Genomic DNA, 20,314 nt, shown 5'->3' on the forward strand with positions numbered 1-20,314 from the left:
ACTATGTGTTTGTTTTTGTGTTGTTTCTCTTGGTTTTGTAAATGATTTCTGTTTTTGTAAATAAAGTTTCTAAGTTACTCCCTTATTCTGCCTCCACAGTCGAGCTGTGACAGTATTTATGTCTGACTAAATACACCCACTGAACAGAGTACATACGCTGTCCATTCTGAGGGTTACATAACAGGACATACAAAAAATAAAAAAGCTCTTAATTTTTTTTTTTTATATAAAACCTCAAATAAACAAAAGCACATATTATGCCTTGTTGTTGTTTATTTAATAGAAAATAAGTCAAACTACAGAAGCAGTCCTGCAAAAAACTGAGCACAGACTCTTATTCAGTACCACACATAGTAGGATTAACTTGATGTAATAGTTTTGGTATGATTTTATGGGTCATCTTTACATCCTGACATGCAAGTATTTGTTCATGCACAGCTCTCTGAAGGTCCCACAACAGTATTTGAGTCAGGCTGAGGTTTGGACTGACCGGCTCATTGCTGCATTTTGGTTCTTTTCACTTTCAGTGGTGTAGATTTGCTGCTGTGCTTGGGATCACTTTCCCTGATGATCCAGTTTCAGCCAAGCTTTAATATAATACTTTGGTGTACAGAGAAGTTGATGTTGAACTCAATAGCTGTGAGGTGCCTGAATCATCACGCCTCCAACACCGGGCTGTCAGCTGTGACGAAGCATGAAGCGAGCTTTGTAAATGTTGTCCTGGTAAGTTTATGGGCTCAGTCTCTCATTTAAGGTCAAACTAAATGAAACGTGAAGTCAGTTTTTAAAGCCCTAAAGAACAGGGTCAGAGATTAAATTTGATCCACTGTGACAGAAAGTTTTGTATTTATAGCAACCCATGAAAACATCACAGGCTGTGTCTCACACTAAACACAGTCTTTACTGAATACACACTGCAGAATCAGGTTGCATGGGAAAAGCACCACTCTCTGGGTAATGATAGTTTATAGCAGATATAAGCTGTAATTCTTAGTAATCATACAAGGTTTTTCCACAGAGGCCTGTGGGAAGAGACATTTGCTGCAAGCAAGGAAGCAGAATCGACTCCACATGGAAGCAGTTGCTACAGTACTGTTCAAAAGTTCTGAGTCACCCTTCATTTTTTTATATTTTGGAGGAAAGTAAGAAATTTGGGCCACTTTATTTCCTTTAAGTAGTTTCACGAATTGTTCTCCGGGCTTTTTGAAGGATATTTTCCTTGGGGGAGGCCAATCCATGACTAATAGTCAATTGTCAGCACCAGTCAGATGATTTCCAGGTGGTCTAACATTGTGGATCCAAATCTGATGGTAATTCTCTGTCTCCAACACCACCGGCTGAAATGCAGTTTCAAACCATGGTAGAGCCTCCACCGTGTTTCACAGATAACTGCAGACACTCCTCCATGCATATTGACAATGATTTAAACCAAACATTTCAAGTTTGGTGTCATCACTCCACAAGATGTATTGAATCTGTTTTTGTCCAGTTTTTGTGTAGTTTGTCATGCTTCAGCCTGTTTCCCTACCTAATGGCTTCTTGACAGCCACCTTTCCACTGAGACCATATCTGATGAGGGCTTCAGGAAACAGTAGCTGGATCAACAGACAGTTGCGTCTCAGGTCCTATTTCAGCTCAGTCTGCTGTAGATATTTTTTTAGGCCTGCCACTACTTCTTTCATCCTCCACTTGGCCAGTTTTTTCCAACTCGGCTGGGTGTGGAGCGTTTCCTTTTCAGGCATAAACTGCACAACCCACCTACACATGCCAAGTTTTAGGCTAATAACTCTGAGTGCTCTTGTCTATGCTGGATAAATGTTTGGTTCCTCAGTCTCGTCATGCTGCATTTTTCTAGCCTTTTAGGGTTGTGGGCATTATCAATGTCATGTATGAAAGATACACAACAGAACAGAAATACAAAGAACACAAAGAACTTTAATTTGGAACAACAGCAGAAAGAGTCAGCTCTGAGATTAAACAGAAACATTCTTTGAAATAAATTAAACAGCACAAACGTGGCAATAATTAAATAATAATATAATACTTATTTTTTTGCCTAAGTTTCACAGAAGGCAGCAGAAATAAACAGCACAAACAACAAACAGCATAAATATGGAGCTGCACTGTCTACATGTTGGCGGATCCAGAACATCAAATGAATATCTGCAGTTTCAAGTTTCAGTTCATGGCCGTTCACACCCTAAAGGGTGGATCTGAGGGTAACCATGAATAAAAGGAGTAGTGAGACCAAGTTTGATTTAGATCCATGATCACTGAGCTATTTTTAATTAAAATTTTAATTCCAATGTATAATCTATTAATAGAGTCTCCATAAATTATGTTTTTGGTACTTCAGAGGTCTTTGGTGTCCTTCCAGTCTTCAATGTCTCCAACATGTTTTTCGACTCAGTTTCTACTTCAGTCCTTCCACATGATGTGTGACTGAACTGTTCCCACTGAAAATGTCTTTCCAAGGCTGTGGGTTGGAAATATCCAGTAAACTGTGACCAATAAACCAGCATGTTCATTTCAGTTCAACACAGTGAAAACCATGAAGGACTTTCCCACTTAACCTCCTAAGACCCGAACTCTTCCACAGCATGCATTTTTAATTTCTCTTTGATATTTGGGCTGATTGGGACCCGATGAATGTAAAAACAAAGAATTACCAGATTTTTTCTTTACCTGATTTTTGTTTCTAAGAAAAATGAGAGCCACACACGAGCATATTTATTTAAAATTTCAATAGAACAGTAGCAGTATAATGTCCTCATAAGTGAATATCAGGCCCTTGTAAAGAAAAATTGAGTATTTTGTTCAAAATAACCCAAAATGTGATGTTCACATATGTGGACGCCAGGTCCTAGATTAAATTTGTCCACTGGAGGTCATTCAGAAGCTTACTGAAAGATTCAAGGTGACCTTGACCAGCAAGATGTACAATTTAAATAAATGAGAACATTAAACCTGACAGTAATAAATAATGCTCTTTATCCTGCTAAGTGTTGATCTCCAGACTGAACTTCAGGTCTCTAATGAAGTCCAAGCAGTCCTCCAGTGTTTGACAGAGAGCTACAAGTGAAAAAAGAAAGTACAAAGAGGGTGAAAGAGATGGACCAAAGAACAAAACTGCAACGACATGATAGAGTCACATTCAAACTAGCCTCTAGTCTCTCATCCAGATCACCACACCCTGAACCCACTGCTCCACCCCTCCCCTGCAGCTGAGCCACAAACCACACCACAACTACAAAGAGGTGAAGCTTGGACATCTCTGCTGGCACATCCTCCTTTGAGCCTTTGAACTCAAAAGTTAAAAGTTGCAATAAATATTCAACTAGTGTACAATTATAGAGGATGAACACATCCATAGAAATTGAAACTGTTTTTGTAGCTGGCTATGAAGACGTGGATTTCTGCTGGCTTTTAACATGACAGTCTGTGAGGGCTGACTTGAGTAGATGAACTGCAGTTTGGGGCATTTTCACCCCTGCTTGGCATTAGCTCAGTGTACATGTTGGTTTTTAAACAATCATTAGGGTTAGATCGAAATAATGTTGCTGACAAGGAATGGAAAATAATTTAACCATTGGTTTTAGACTGGCTACTTCACTGCATCTGAATCCAATTTAAAGAATAACTACATGTGGCTTGTTTCATATATTTACTGTTTAGATATCCAGATTTTGCACGCTGTGTTTTTTCTGATACAACACTTGAGTCTTCACCTGAGGTCGAAGTTTAAATCAGACTCCGTTTATAGAAGTGACCTTATGATGGGTCTCAGTGCTGCTGGGCCAAGTGTCTTCCTGTGGCTGCTGGTTTGAACCTCCAACCTGACTATCAGGATCCAGCAGAGCCAGAAAAGGTAAATCTCCAATGCTCTCAGGTCCATTAACACCAACCCTCCTTTGAACTCCTGGAATTGTTATGGTTGGTTTGGGTCACTTTGTCGCCTTGATGCTTCTGTTGAAAGAAGTTGAATAATAAGTCAGTCTGATGGCAGAAGAAGCAACAACATGTTTGTGTTTGTTTGTTTCTGATATACATTTTATTTGACGGCGAGAGAAATACGCAGTCACAGCCACAACCGACACAAAGGCAGTAACTACGACAACCAGAAAGACCCTGGACCGACCTGCTGATATATAAACAAGAAAAAAAATGAACAAGGTCACCACACAAAACATCTCACCCAAACAAAAACAATGCAGAGAAAATGTGGGTTGTTATCTCACTATTTCTTGGAGACATCTCACGAGGATCTGGAGTTTGGAAGTTTCTAGGATACACGGGACTCTCTGTCGTAGAGGTCTTAGCGTACTTTGGATCTAAAATATAGTCATGATCTGTTCACATGAAGGTTTGGAAATGAGTTGAAAACAAAAACGTACCAAAACAAATCTTCTCACCGACTACAAGTTCAACAACAGCAGCTTTCACTCTGCTCTGCAGCTTGGGGATGAAACATCTGTATCTGCCGTTGTCTTCCTCCGACACGTTCAGGATCTTCAGTGAAATGTTCCCGTGTTTCATGTCGTCCATGAACAGCTCCGTCCTCCTGAAGTACGAGGCCATCTTCATGTCGGGAACCTCCTGCCTGTCCCTGTACAGGTGAACGTACTCCACTCGGCTCAGCCGGTCCGACGGGTCGGGCTTCAGGTCGGGTTTGGACCACTCCACCGTCAGACCCTGGACATCGAACATGGGCTCCAGGTGACACGGCAGGATGACATCATCACCCGGAGCGGCGATGATTGGAAGATTTGAACCGATCACCAGAACCTCACCTGGAAATATGGAAAATTAAACGTCTTGAACTCCACAGACCCCTGTAGAGTTACACACTGACGAAATAAACGCTAACAACAGTTGGCTCTGCCACTTTATACTGTAAAGTGAAAACTCTACAGTGATCCGGAGAAATCAAAAGAACCTCTAAGAAAAAGCACTTGGTAATAAAAAAAAAGAACTTTATTTTAACAGGAAGATGCCTCTGACAGAACCAGGCTCAGGGAGGTGCAGCCTCATAAAGAGCATAAAGATGTCTACTGAATTATGTTTAACTGTGTCATGGTCACCTTTTTGTTTTTACTGCTGAACAACTCATGTTAGCATCCTGACATTAGCGAGTCTCACCACTGGACTGCCTTCGTTAATGTGTGATTTTAACCTCAGCAAATAATCAGAATCAGAATCAGAATACTTTATTGATCCCTGGGGGAAATTATTTTTTGTTACAGTGCTCCATTTTAAACCAACATTAAGACAAGACAGACAATACGCTAACTAAGAATAGTACAATATATACATATATATACATACATACATACATAAGTCACTTATAAATAAATATTTGGAAAAGAAACATGTGTAGCTGTAGCAGCAAACAGTGTGTTAAGTGGATGCGTTGTACAGGGAGATGGCCACAGGCAGGAATGATTTCCTGTGTCGTTCAGTGGTGCTTTTCGGTAATCTCAGTCTCTCACTGAACGAGCTCCTGTGACTGACCAACATGTCATGGAGTGGGTGGGAGGTGTTATCCAACATTGTCTTTATCTTGGACAGCATCCGCCTCTCCGACACCACCTTGAGGGAGTCCAGCTCCATCCCCACAACATTGCTGGCCTTACGGATCAGTTTATTGAGTCTGTTGGCATCAAATAACCTGTTATTATAGGAGTCTGTGCAGTAAATACAGACACTCTGTGATGTTACTCATTCATTTAACTCTTTTAAATAACAGCTGTCAACTGTGACTGCAGACACAGTGTTAGCTGTTAAATGACTGTGTAGAAAAGTAGTTTGTGGTTCCAGCCTCGTAAACTTTTATTTTAAACTGATGACAGTTGCTGCCTCTGGGAGAAATATAAACTTCACACTTAAACTGTTGAGTCATGTGGAGCCTAAATGATGTGACACTGAAATATTGAAGAAAATAAGTCACACACATCTCTGAGACCAGCCAACAAACTGAACGAGTATCTCTGAGCAGCTACAGATTCATCTGAGATGAGACACGTGCACATTCATCTTAGTCAGTATTTTTTGAAGCTTTTAGCTCTGCTTGAATGTGTGAGGGAGTTTTCTTGGTTTCTTCAGATTCAATACTTGGAGTCCTTTATAATACATAAATGCACATGTTCTAAAGCTAAACTTTCTTTCTAAAAAGAAAATTACTTAATTTTGTGCTTTTATGACTTTTGTATGTTTTAAATGTTGCTATTAAGCTGGAAAGAAGGTCTCTATCACAGATAGCTGTAAATTCCTTAGATATCAGGACACAAAGACACGACACATTTTCAGATGATCATCGGTTTTTAATCTTTGATTGTTTGAAGTTTATTGACATTAAACCTCCATAAAAGTACCAAACTTGACAGAAAAACTTTGCTCATCATGAATGCAGAAGTTACCTGTCATCACCTTCAGTGACGCCACAGTAAGAAGTAGTGGCTCTACTGAATCTGGCAATCTGGCCCAAACAGCTATTATGTTATGACATCTTTCTTAAAGTTATTTGTTGTGCAACGTTTAATTAAGATCATTATTTACCTTGAACAGGAGTCCTGACGATGAAAGCCGAGCACAGGATTAAAGTCCAGAGTGGAAAAGGGAAAAAAGAGTCCTCAAAGTGCGATTTGTAGACACACATGATGAGAGCAAGCTCAGACAGTCTGTGGCTGAGAGAAGCAAATCTTCTTCTTCTTCTTCTTCTGTACAGCTGCAGTCAGGTCTGCCTCCTACTAATAAACGATGCAGCCCCTCCTTACCGCTCATGTGAACATCCAGGCTGTGAATGGGGAGGTTTTAATCACAGTGTTCATGCCGTAAATCTTTTAGCTGTCACAGTCTGACTCTTCCTCATTTTATAACTCGAGTGGCTTTTAATTAGTCTCGTGTTTCTAAAACCGCGTGTTTAGTTGGGTTTGATTTTTCTTTGGGATTAAAAGAATCTTCAGCTTCTTACTGATTGAATAATTAGAAACCTTCAGATATATCAGTATAAAGGAATGTTCAGGGCCAGCTGTAGACACGATAACTGGCGCCTGATATCCGTCATGGCCACCTCGTAGCTCAGGGCCTGCAAAACAAGCTTCGCCCCACAAGATTTAACTGGATAGAAAGATGAACATTCTCATATAAAACTCTGTGAAGTGCCAGGAGGCTTACTCTCTTTTGGGAAGCCGACCACAGCTCCAGGCTAGATCCAAGCTAAATTTGAGGTTGAATTTATGAAAGTAAATTCTTACTGTTCCATTTGAACTAATATATGAGTCACATTATGACTGAGGGAGATGAGTGTAAAACACTGAGTTCATTATTTTCTCAGTTCAGTTCAGTTCAATGTTTTTTATATAGCACCAAATCACAACAACAGTCGCCTGAAGGTGCTAAACATTATCAGCTAAAGATCTTAAAATAATGAGTCATGTGGAATAAAAACCCACGTGAAACAAGAAACTATTCTTCCCAGACTGTCTCGCCTAAGCATTTATCCTCCCTCGCACATTTTCTCATCCATTATTCTGTAATGTTGCCTAAAGTTTAGTAAAATTATAATGCATGGGAAAAACAGGAGTAGTGTCACTCTTGTGAGCAATCATATTTTACTGTAAGTCTTATTAGTAATATGAGTGTTTTCCCCATAGAGGCTGTGAGGGAAGCAGGGAGGGTCACAGATTGTCTTTAAACTGCATGCAAAGCGAGGAAAACTAGCTCGCCACAGAGCGAGAAACTGTACAGGACATGTAAATTCCAAAAAACAAAGCTTCAGATGATGGTTCTGCTTCAAATGGTGTAAAAAAGCACGTGTGAGACCAATGATTTTAAAATAGATATTCACAGAGAATTGAATATGAGTACACACACACAGTCACTGTATTCATATAAAAAATAACTTTATTTAAATCCATCCGAGAATGAACTTTATGTAAAATCTTCAAAACTGTGAACAGTCCCAGTATCCATCTGTACACAACAGAACAGATGCACAAAGACACACAACTTTAATCACAACATGTCTGCTCTACTCTTTTATAAGCGCTGATATTTTGTTGCATTTCCATGAGAAACAAGGAGAATGGGAGCTAGCTGTGTCGTTTACCAGAGGTAGATCAAATGTACATGATGAAATTATCACTGATAACTGCAACAAAAATTTAAATCAGAATCTGTTTGTATCTTTATTTTGTAACTTAAAATGAAAAAATATAGACACTTCTAGTTTTCCTTACATAAACCGGAGCTCTGTATCAGCTTAAGAAATGCATTGACTCTGTCGTAGAGATCTGCCCACCAGCCAATTTCAAGCTAAATTTGATAAATTAGTTTAAAAACATAAAGTCTCATGTGAAAATCAGTTACATGATGTCATCCAGGACAGCCTTTGTAAGTAAACACTTTCTCCACATCAGTGTCACGATAACCGACCTGTTTTGATTCAGACTTGCATTAAACTGATTTGGTAAACATGAAGAAACAAAAAGTCTTGAATGTGGTTTCCAAACTTTATGGTTACATCAAATCCTGTTGATGTTTTTACAATCTTCTGCATCTCCAAGATCCACACTGATAGAAAAATCTTTTTCCAACACACTGAGCTGGAAATGTCCAATAAAACTTTATAAATAAAGCAGCAAATCGATTTCAGGGAGGACTTCCTCTTTTAATTTGTCCATCACTAGTAGCTTTTAGGAAGAATTACTTTGTCCTTAACTAGTAAGGTGTAAAACTTTAATAAGTTAGAATTTTAAGTCTTCAAGTTAATACAAATCCATAAAAATAAATATGATCTTCATCCTTCTACATCTTGAGCAGAGGAGGTTTTCTTCAGTCTTGCATTAAAGGGACTAGGAAGTCCTTAAATCCTTAAATGTTCTTTTTCTTTGAAAATGAGCTCGATAAATAAAATCCACTGCCTTTATGATGACCTCAGTGCTGCTTGGCCCGAGTGTCTGCCAGTGGCTGCTGGTTTAAATTTCCCACCTGACTGTGAAGATCCAGGAAAGATAAATCTCAAATGGTCTCGGCTCCATTAACACCAACGTTCGCAAGGCACCTGGAATAGTTATACTTGGCTTTGGGTCGTTTTGCCTTCTGAAAGCTTCTGTTGAAAGAAATTGAATAATGAGTCAGTCTAAAAGGAAGCAACAACATGTTTGTGTTTTATTTGTTTCTTACTTACATTTAATTTCTGATGAAGGCAGCGAGAGAAACATGCAGAAAAAGCGACGACAACCAGAACCGACATGAAGGTGATGACAACGGCGACCACAGAGACCCTGGATCGACCTGCTGACGTAGACGAGAAATAAACAAGGTTACCACAAATGGACAAAAAAATGTCACCCAAACACAAGTGACAGAGAAAATTTGACTTCTCACCGTTTGCTGGAGTCGCGTCCTGAGGATCTGGAGTTTGGAAGTGCAATGGCGTCTCCGTCGTGGAGGTTTTAGCAAAATTTGGATCTAAAAAGACCATAAACACTAGAGTTATAATAAGCTGATAAAATGAGACTGAAAGTTTGGAAATGAGTTAAAATAATACACAAAGCATGATTCCAAGTCTGAAAGTTCAGTTTGGATTGAACAAATCTTCTCACCGACTACAAGTTCAACAACAGCAGCTTTCACTCCGCTCTGCAGCTTGGGGATGAAACATCTGTATCTGCCGTTGTCTTCCTCCGACACGTTCAGGATCTTCAGTGAAATGTTCCCGTGTTTCATGTCGTCCATGAACAGCTCCGTCCTCCTGAAGTACGAGGCCATCTTCATGTCGGGAACCTCCTGCCTGTCCCTGTACAGGTGAACGTACTCCACTCGGCTCAGCCGGTCCGACGGGTCGGGCTTCAGGTCGGGTTTGGACCACTCCACCGTCATACCCTGGACATTGAACGTGGGCTCCAGGTGACACGGCAGGATGACATCATCACCCGGAGCAGCAATGATTGGAAGATTTGACCCAATCACCAGAACCTCACCTGGAAATATGGAAAATTAAACCTCCCGAATTCCCACAGACCCCTGTAGAGTTACACCGTGAAGACCTGAAGATCATTAACAGCCCCATGAGTCTTTGTGCTGTTACCGCAGAAGTGTTTCTGGGACCAAATTAAATGAAACAAATACTCCTCAGTATATTTGGTAAAAAGAACTGTTTAATCCTTCAGTTTAAATGAAGTAGTGACATATCTGTGAAGGTTTTCAGCCATCCAGATTATCGTAGTCTCAAGCCCTTGCGTTAAAGTCTGCCAGAATTATTTTTCCCGTTTTATGTTCATGCAGATGCTTTAACTCTTATTTGAAACACCTGGAACATCCTACTCACACTGTGGCACTTTGGCTCTTAATAAACCATGTTGGTAGGGTGGCTCAGCGACTCACAGGACCACCTCGAAGCTGAAATACCTGCGACTTCCTGTCAGTATTTAGACCTGGAGAAGACCTCTTCGAAGAACCAAAACCATTCCTACTGTCTTCAACTCAAGCGTTTATGTAAGGAACGTTTGGATTCGGGGAATAAACAAAGTCATGTCCTTTTTGTTATGTAACATGCAATTTGTTTTTTTTTTTTAAAATATGTGATTTTTTTTTATAAAGAGAGAATGCTGATTTCTGTTGGACTGAAATATCTCATCGTCTTGGTTGGATTACCATCTAATATTTATGTCCCACCCCCAAGGATGAACTGTTGCCTGTAACTTTGTAATGAGATTAAATGTGTCAGGCTCAGCTTTGTGTCTTTAATAAAGAGAAACGCTTTGCTGCCTTTTAAACAGTAAATATTTTAATTTCATTAATGTATCACTGGATTATACTTGGATTGAGCTTTATTTAAATGTTCATTATATCTGTGTAAGTTGTCAGTCATCCATGTTCACACATTGGACATAGAAGACAGATGGTTTGAAAGAGGAGTGAAAGACGCCATCTATGTCCACTGTGAGCGACCATCTTTGAACAGAGGCGGGGGTTTACGACACCAACTCTCTGCCATCTATAATCCAGTTTTGAGATCCCTCCCCAGACACCTTAACGCCCACTCACATCTTGCGTCAGTCGATTTCAATGGATCACATGATAGGATGAGGCAAGGTCTCACAGCGGTTTCACCTGAAACATGTGGTGATAATGACCCACACTCTTTTTCACATCTTGGCTCATGTGATGAGGCACATGATAAATAGTGGGTCAACAACCCTCTTAAGGGAAAACTCCCACTATGGCTTAAAAAACCTGGGACTCCTGAGACAGCTTCATGAAACTTAAAGAAATCCAGTCTCTTTTCTTTCTAAGCGTAAGCTTTTTACTTTTTTTTTTTTTTACATTTCTTTGTTGTTTTCTGGGTTTATTTTTCATTTATTTATTCCCCTTTTGAGCTCTTTTGGTATAAAATATAAGGTAAGATTTACATTTTGTATCTTAGCAATAAATGCTCAAAAACGTAAAAGATTTGAAGACATTTGAGATTAGAATGAATTTTTATCCTTAGTAAAACTATTTTGTTTTTATAAATATATGAAATCCCTCCGTTTAATTCTACAGGGAGGGATAAACAACATATTCATTATACATTGCTTAGTTTTAAATCTGCTTTTTGCCTTTAGAGAAGGCTCTTCACGAGAATTCAAATTCTGATCAATAAAACAATATTTTCCTTTTTTAAGGTTACCTGCTTACATTAAGCAATCTCTAATTACTTAGTGTAAGTTCCCTTTTCACGGTGAGTATAAAAACTGTACAGATATACACTTCTGTAATAGCGGGCACAAACATTCATGGGACTGTGTCTAGATTTATAATTATGTATGATGCAGTTTCTGGTGTTTGTGTGGCAAAAACAATGCAACTATTAAGCTAAAGTGAAGCTATTAAGTGCTGAGGTTTAACCACTCGGTCCTGAAACTGTGCAGTGTATGAAACACAGGACCAAACGTTGTCTCTTCACTGATAATATAAATACTGTCTTATTTTAAGTCTTATATTTTTAAGTTGGATTCATTATAAAAATTGCTAAAGTAAGGGTGTATTGTCCATATATAAAACATTCAAAATAAACAGTGTGGTTTAGCTCGCCCTCCTTTCTTGATAGCATTTTTTGCAGGCACTGATCTTAACTTTTTAAATTCAGTGTAACAAATTTCAAAGTGTGGACATGTTACCGCGATGGCTGCTGAAGGTGACTCCTACACTTCTAGAAGACACTGTGTTCTATCAAGGGACATCAGATTAACTGGAAAAAGAAATCCACAACTTACTAAACTGTCCAATCAAACTGGAAAAGGTTTGAACAGAGTTTATAATGCAACCATAGACAAAAACATGAATTGTGAAAAGAAAAATGTGAAAAAATTAGAATATTAATATTGTTTTTAAAAAATTAAGAATAGTTCAAACTCATTGAATTAGTATAAATTAAATATTACCTGAAAAAACTATCATATCAGGTTGTGAGTGCTGTTATCATGTAGAGTGACCAATATTACCTACAACAGTGATTCATTAGTTGTAACTCTGATAAAGTCAAAGTAACAATAGACAAGACAAAGTCATCAACCCCTTGTTTAGAAACTTAGAGCAAGGACGCTTCAATGTTAAATTCCCATTGGGAATATCAAAATCATAATTGCCAAAAAATTAAATATGATTACAACATATACAACTTAATATCAATCAAATATGGAAAAAAAAACACAATACAAATCAAACATTGCTTCTCTGCCAAGATGAACTACCTGATTATGTAAAACAAAGGAGGGCTCCATAAGAGGCTACAGGTTAATCGTTTTAAAACAACTAACTATTAATGTGAATCTTCTGCAACCCAGCCAAGCATTTGATCATCATACTGGATAATTATTCATTCATTATTTTTTAATTTATTCATTTTAATCCTGTCATTATTTACTCGTTTAGCTTCATTCTCCACCTGATATCCACTGTGAGGAGATTAAGCTGAGCTCAGGGCTATACAAGAATAATAAGTATCTAGACTTTGCTTCATTCGTTCGGTTTAAAGTGTAAATATTTATTGGTTGTTGTTTGGGATTACACGTTTTTTAAATTTGAAACATATATTATTAATGTATGTATTCCAGTCCACTTAAATTTTTTTAATTAATAATTTTTGTAAATTGATTCGATTTCATTTAACGTTAAAAATAGAAATATATATTTACACACATACACTAGGTCACAGCACATTAGAGCCGCCCTGATTGGACGAAAATCACGTGATTAAGGTTTGAGCCTGAAACAAGATGGCGGCTCATTCCAAACTGTAAATTTCACAGCAACGGCTGCGCGAAACGAGTCTCTGAAAACATTTCATGCGACAAACCGGATGTTTAGTTAATGTATACGTCATTATTTCAGATAACCAGATGCTGGTTTTCCCCGAATCGCCACAGTTATCGCGTCACCGGAAGTGTTGCTAAGCACGTGTGTAAACAGAACAAACATGGTTACTGTTTACATTGTGATAAACTCAGGGTTCTGCTTCGTGTGGCTTCAGTATCGGCCTTAAACCTTCACACACAGACATGACACTCACAGTTATAGACTGTTCGGTGGATCAAAATAAAATCACGAAAATAAACCGCTCGTTAGAGGAGAAGTTACCCGAGAATCATCACATTTAATATATTATTATGTAATGTCAAAGTAATTCGCTGAAAGCTGTCATCGCTTATAATACCACACGGCAAAGGAAAATTGATAATAGTTAATTTGGCTGATTTGATTCATAAAATGTTATTAAACTGCAGCTCAGAGTAACGTTTAAAATATCCGCTTACCCTGAACCAGAGTCCACACGCTGAAAGCCGAGCACAGGATAGAAGTCCACAGGAACGAAGAGTCCTCAAAGAACGAGTTGTACACAGACATGGTGGATAAAGTACACAGTCTGAATGAATGAATGAATGAATGAATGAAGGCTCCTCTCGACTGTGTTTCTGCCTCCTGCTCCCGAATATTCTCTCTGACACATTTTCTCTCCGCCGGTTGCTCAAATACTCTCAGTGTGTTTTGGAAATATGGGCGGATCTAAACTCCACCCCTCTCTGTGTTGATTGGCTTAAAATGACATAGCCAATACGCTTTTCCGGGTTAACTGGTATGCTTGGTGTTTCCTTGGCAATATTTGTTTACAGTTCTAGATTTTTCTTTTCTTTTTTTAAATTGCCATTTGTCATGTGATTTTTCAGAAAAACATCTTTGTCATGACAGATTGAATTGTTGTTAAATGTCACCTGACAACGAATGATTTTGTATATATTAAAACAGTAAAAAAAATAAATAAAGTACATGTATATATAAGTATATATCAAAAGGAGGGATGTCACAACAATGAATCACCGGTTTACAAAGAGATAACAAATGTCTTGTTGCATTTCTTGTTTGGTTTGCGTAACTATTACTATGTGGAGGTAGAAAACGCAAAGTGTTTCTACAGACAAAAGCAAAACAGTGAATTCAAACAAAATAAGAAATTGGGGAAAATTAACAAACAATTAAAACAACACATATTTTGTAGTAAATACCAAGTAAAGGCTTGAAAAAACGTTTTATCACACCATCCCTTTTTTGAGGGAAAGAAAACAAACAAACAAAAGAATCTGCTGGCTGTAAATTGCTAATGCTACCCAGTCATATAAGTGTTAAGGCCAATATGTGACCCGCCTCCCACTGTGACACAAACTTCAATACAAGAGCAGTGAATTTAGGCCAAATGTGTATTTTTATTAAAAAACTAACCACAGCCTGTCCAGCTTAATTCAGTTTTTATACAAATAAATACGTTTACTTAAATATGTAACTGTTTTATGCACCGTACAAACAGTATAAACAGTTCCTGTTATTACTGTGCCCAACCGGCAGTATGTTCCCCAACCACCAGGGGGAGCTGGTGGAGCAGAGCTGAAAATGAACACTGTGGTCTTTGCATGTGAACTTCCCTCATGTGCAGCAGGTGCTGCCGGCTCTGTTCTCTGTGCAAGAGTCGTACTGCCCTTATTTTCACTGATGAGATGAGCCTGCAGCAGGTCTTGAGTTGATTTATCTTTGACCTGTAAACAGGTCAAAGATAAATCAGCTCACAGGAGCTACAGTATCCAGAGTCGTACGCAGTGAGGAGGTGAAATTATTAACAAGTCTGCTGTGAAGATCCTGTAAAGTTAAATTTTAATGCTTCATGAAATATTATCATCAGCCTCTTAAGAAATACAGCAAGACTGTCATAGCTGGCTTTGGGTCCCTTCATCCTCTCGATGTTTCTGTTAAAATAAGTTAAATAATGAGTCAGTCTGAGGGCACAAGAAGCAACAACGTGTTTGTGTTTGGTTCTCACTTTTTGTTTCTGAACCAGGCGATGGGAAAAATATGCTGCAAAAGCAGCAACTGATATTAAGGCCATGAAAGCGACGTCCACAAAGACCCTGGAACGACCTACTGATGTAGAAATGAACAAGGTCAAAACAAACATACAGTTTAGAAAAAAAAACTTCACAAAAATAGAAACAATGCAGAGAACAGTTGGAGTGTTTTCTCACCATTTCTCTGAGTCACATCTTGAGGATCAGGAGTTTGGAGGTTTCTAGGAAGCAGCAGCATGTCCATCGTCGTGGTTTCAGAGACATTTGGATCTAAAAGAGACACATAGTCAGCGTCTGTTTGTAAAATGAGGCTGAAACTTTGAAAATGGCTAAAAAAAAAAAAACCAAACAAATCTCCTCACCGACTACAAGTTCAACAACAGCAGCTTTCACTCTGCTCTGCAGCTTGGGGATGAAACATCTGTATCTGCCGTTGTCTTCCTCCGACACGTTCAGGATCTTCAGTGAAATGTTCCCGTGTTTCATGTCGTCCATGAACAGCTCCGTCCTCCTGAAGTACGAGGCCATCTTCATGTCGGGGACCTCCTTCCTGTCCCTGTACAGGTGAACGTACTCCACTCGGCTCAGACGGTCCGACGGGTCGGGCTTCAGGTCGGGTTTGGACCACTCCACCGTCAGACCCTGGACATCGAACATGGGCTCCAGGTGACACGGCAGGATGACATCATCACCTGGCACGGCGATGATTGGAAGATTTGAACCAATCACCAGAACCTCACCTGGAAACAGATGGAAAATTAAAAAGTTAAACCCTTTGAACTCCCACAGACCCTCATGACTAGAAATGTGTTTCTATAAAACATTTCTAGTCACACTGAACATTTTAGGTACAAGTCAGATTTTTGAGGCGCACACACACACACACACACACACACACACACACACACACACACACACACACACACACACACACACACACACACACACACACACACACAAACCTGATAATCTGTTTAAAGGAAATGCAGACGAGGCTCAGTTTACTAATGTTCACAACTCAGAGACGTTCAGCTGATTATCAGATGAGACAAAGAAAAGCAAAAGGCACTGAAAGCAACGACATGGAGTATTTTGTGCTAATTAATCAGATTCAGATTTCTGATTGAGTCATCATGACTTCTTTTCATTGCTTCGTGTCACAGTGACAGTCTTTGAACTACCCAGAGTTTAAGAAGATCATGAGATGAAGCTGCAGCATGTTGATAACTGGATCAGCAGGACGTGGTCTTACAGCAAACCAACAAAACAGCAGAAGATCTGCCTTCTGTCAGTTTTTCACAATGACTCATAATGTGGAGGATGTGTTTCTGTAACTATATAACGAACCCTACATACACGTGCTGCTCAGCAATAATTGCCTGTGATCTGCAGACACATGAAGTCTAGAAACTAGACTCAGCTGCTTATTTCCAAGATGGATCCACATATTTGGTCTGACTCAGATTTTGACACCGGACGCCTGTCCTGCAGACACATCAGTTAAAACTGTATGGATGGATGAGATTAGAGAGCAGAAGTTCCTGTGAGTCACTCACACATGGCATTGCTAGCTGCTGAATCATGACCAGAGTATCTGATTAGTTTGGTTAGTCTTATAAGATGAGTTATTAAAGTCAAAGCTCCTCGTTTGATTTATTATCAAATCAGCTTGTTCAGCTTGAACCAGACTGTAGAGCATGTTTCACTTACAGTCAGAGCTCTCTTACTTTAGTACACTAAAGCTGTGTTGTTCTACTTCATGCTAGGCTCAGTGACTCTGCCTCAGATAACCTGTAACAGAGCAGTGATTAAAAAAAAAACAATAACTGAGTGTTAATAAAACCTTCAGTGCTCCACCCAAACCTTTAAACCCAACTCTAATCATCTGTTTTTACTCCACCCTTCACATCCTCCTCATACACCCTCTAAATGAAGTCGTTTCCACTCAGTGATGATAGAACACCAGCTCAGTACAATACAGACTTCATCCTGTGTGTTAGTCAGAAACAAAAACGCTCTATTATATTTTTTAAACATAATTTTTTTTTTTTTTTAATTCTGCTGCATTAACAGAAGCAGCAGTCTGACAAGTTCACACTCACACAGTCCACCTGCTATATTAACGGGGGGAAGCCGCAAATCACAGGGGCGAACCTGAATCATCTCGTTTAAACTTCTTTCCGTGTCAGTAAGTCACTGATAACTGTCTTTGCTCACAGCGACACAGAGAAGAAACCACAGCTGTGAGCTGACAGTAACGTTTACCTCGAACTGGAGTCCACACGCTGAAAGCCGAGCACAGGATAAAAGTCCACAGCGAGGCAGAGAGCGGGCTGCACACAGACATCGCAGAGAGCACGGACTGAGTCAGTCAGGTCTGTGTTTCTGCCTCCTGCTCAGTCAAAGCGAGACTGGCTTTAAATTCCCGCATCACTCGTCTGTGATTGGTTGAATACAGCAACAGCTGACTTGCTCCGCTGCTGAACATATTTCTGTCCTTCACAGTGTTTGCGCGATTTAACAGGTGGTCAGGCTAACTGGTGATATTCGTTTATATATGAATGAATAAATAAATAAATCTTACAATTCATCGTGTCTATCAGTAAACTCACTGCGCTCATGATCGCAGATAAACATGTTTTTGACTCTAGCAATTTAATGCCAGAATTTTTAAATCAGGAACTCCAAACGTGAAACATCCAGAAACATCTGGAAACACCTGGAGCCTTGACCCGTTAACGTTCGTTATCAAACAACATGATCACCAGATCAGTTGTTCTTTGTTGTTAACAATAATTACTCATTGCTATAGAAAAGCTCGGACCACGGAAATGTTAGAAAAAAACATGATCTATAACAAACAATAATATTTAACTGTAACTCGATGAAGGGGACAAAATAAAGTTTCCAAAGTCTTCAAAAACTCCCATAAATCCCCGCGGTTAACCCCGTGATTATTTTTAGATTCAGCTGGCAGATAAAACAGGTGTTTGTCACAAGCTTCATGACTTTGATGACTCAGAACATTGATGCTAACTCATGCTGCAGGAGAAGACAAAGCGAACAAAATAAAACCATAAAACTAAAATACTGCTGTGCCTCTTATGATACTGAAAGACAAAATACTGCTGTATTTGCTTTGGTCATCTGTTTGTCTGCCATGATTGTTCTCTCAGCGCTCTGACCCCTCTGAAAATACTGTGTTGATTATATTTTATTTTATTTTTTTTACTATGATTTAATCTTTAATCTCACTGTCTTTGGATTCATTTTGAATCAGCTGAAAGTCCCTCTGAACGTCTCCGCTGATGTGTTGATCCTTCTTCTGTGAAATGATTTAAATCATCTGAATATGCGATGTGTTTCACTGCTCTATGGTTAGCTAAAAAAAACTTTAACAGATCCTGATATGAAGTCAGAACTCAGCATTTCTTTTTATCGGTGTAACGTTGTGAGTGTGCAGACAGGCTCTGGATTTACCCACACCTACGTGTCTAGACAAGCAAATTCAAAGGGATGTTATTTGTAAGTCACTGATTCTTAAAGTAAAAGTTACTTTTTTACTTCTATTTTTTTTTTTTTTACTTTAAGACTGTTTTGGTGGAGGAATTAACAACAACTCCCATGATGCATTGCATCAACGTATCCATCTGAGACCCTGTGTGGGTCTACTATGTGAACACTTAACACGGGTTCACGAACAAATCAGCTAAGTTCAAGATGTCACTGCGGATCGTCTGTAGCCTGAATAACGATCATTAACTCTCAACTCTTCATGGTCTTCATGATGGTGACGATGAAGAGTTCTGAGCAACGCTGTGTGATCCTCGAACTTTTGGTATCGACTCAATACTGATTAACTACAGTATTGCCAACACCAGTACCAATACTTTCAAATTATAAAGTCAGCTTCCTCAAAGTTGAAAAACGGACTCAAGGCATTCTTGACTTTTACTGCATTTAATGGACACAAGTGGCACCAACCATGCCATTTGAACTGTGCAAACAACATAGAGTGATCAGTTTTCACAATAAGTTGTTATCATAGAGAATAAACAATAAAGCATATTATTCAACAACATAAAAAACATTCACAATTTGACCTTTACAATGACCAACATAAACTTGACAGTTCTGTCACAAACAAACATCTAATTTTTCTACTAACATATAAAACACAAATTGCAAACCTCATTGGCCGCATGAACTTGAAGGGGTTAATGAAAACACATCTCGCAGTGCACACTCTTTCCCCATAGCCGGGAAACTTCTTTGCATGCGTCTACATAGCTCTACCACCAACTGAGAAAGGAAAGCATGCTGCTCTCTACCGAGTGTGACGTGTAAATGAAAATATTGTCAACCTCAAACAACAGACTGAACATTGGTTCCACCCTGGAAACATTCTGTAAAACCTTTAAATGTCTGTTGTTAAACCAAAAATGTATACATTAAATATGATTTATTAAAAAGAAAGTACTTTAATGTATTTATTGTAACTTACACCCATGAAATTACCATAAACTGCATAACTGCTGCTGACGGCAGTCACAAGGGGAGAGCAGTGTGTCATCATCTATGTGCCAACAACACTAACACGAGGATATCATATCGTGCGTCTGAGATGAACCATCAGCAGTTCTGAACACATTTTAATGATCACTAAATCACTGTGACTTGTACTTTCTGTATAAATATGCTTTTTTTTCTGAGTGTAGTCTTTTGGTTTTTTTCTTCAACCGTCTCCCTGTGTGTGTATTTGTGTCCATGCTCCCAGATGTTTTGGGTTGCCAGATCGTGATCCTGCAAGTGTTCCTGCGCTGGAGGAAGCCACACCTGCCACTCGTCATCAGCGCCTTATTTAAGAGTGTGGCTGAGCTCCAGTCGGTGCCGATTCTTCCTTCTGACTTGTCAGTACAGCCGCGGTCTGCTATTTT

At 39.1% G+C, this 20,314-nt stretch overlaps 2 protein-coding genes across 15 annotated transcripts; both read right to left on the reverse strand.

The window, feature by feature from the left end:
* Positions 1-2,060: 2,060 nt before the first annotated feature.
* On the reverse strand, positions 2,061-4,995 carry LOC308402208 (myelin-oligodendrocyte glycoprotein-like). Of its 5 annotated transcripts, none has more exons than XR_013972718.1 (4): positions 4,413-4,995; positions 4,239-4,331; positions 3,729-4,141; positions 2,061-3,072 (listed from the first exon to the last, which is right to left on the reverse strand). XR_013972718.1 is itself a non-coding variant. In XM_080890898.1 (4 exons), coding segments are annotated over exons 1-4 (480 nt in total). In that variant the 5' UTR covers positions 4,708-4,995; the 3' UTR covers positions 2,061-3,964. The 5 variants fall into 5 exon arrangements, 4 of the variants coding, with proteins under 4 accessions (XP_080747024.1, XP_080747023.1, XP_080747022.1 ...); XM_080890898.1 differs by having other exon boundaries at positions 2,061-3,966; positions 4,049-4,138; XM_080890897.1 differs by having other exon boundaries at positions 2,061-3,966; positions 4,049-4,141.
* A 2,911-nt stretch (positions 4,996-7,906) lies between these two features.
* On the reverse strand, positions 7,907-19,701 carry LOC308402118 (myelin-oligodendrocyte glycoprotein-like). 10 transcript variants are annotated; one of them, XR_013972704.1, is made up of 7 exons: positions 17,643-17,763; positions 15,740-16,117; positions 15,555-15,647; positions 15,353-15,450; positions 13,800-15,278; positions 12,165-12,235; positions 9,843-9,983 (listed from the first exon to the last, which is right to left on the reverse strand). XR_013972704.1 is itself a non-coding variant. In XM_080890741.1 (5 exons), the coding sequence occupies exons 1-5, from the start codon at positions 17,722-17,724 to the stop codon at positions 9,071-9,073; spliced, it is 690 nt and encodes a 229-aa protein (XP_080746867.1). In that variant the 5' UTR covers positions 17,725-17,763; the 3' UTR covers positions 7,907-9,070. The 10 variants fall into 10 exon arrangements, 5 of the variants coding, with proteins under 5 accessions (XP_080746867.1, XP_080746866.1, XP_080746865.1 ...); XR_013972706.1 differs by having other exon boundaries at positions 15,353-15,453; XR_013972703.1 differs by lacking the exon at positions 17,643-17,763 and adding an exon at positions 19,568-19,701 and having other exon boundaries at positions 13,800-15,453.
* Between the last annotated feature and the right edge of the window lie 613 nt (positions 19,702-20,314).

The sequence above is a fragment of the Rhamphochromis sp. 'chilingali' genome (genome assembly GCF_963969265.1).
Source record: "Rhamphochromis sp. 'chilingali' genome assembly, chromosome: 1".
Lineage (NCBI taxonomy): Eukaryota > Metazoa > Chordata > Actinopteri > Cichliformes > Cichlidae > Rhamphochromis > Rhamphochromis sp. 'chilingali'.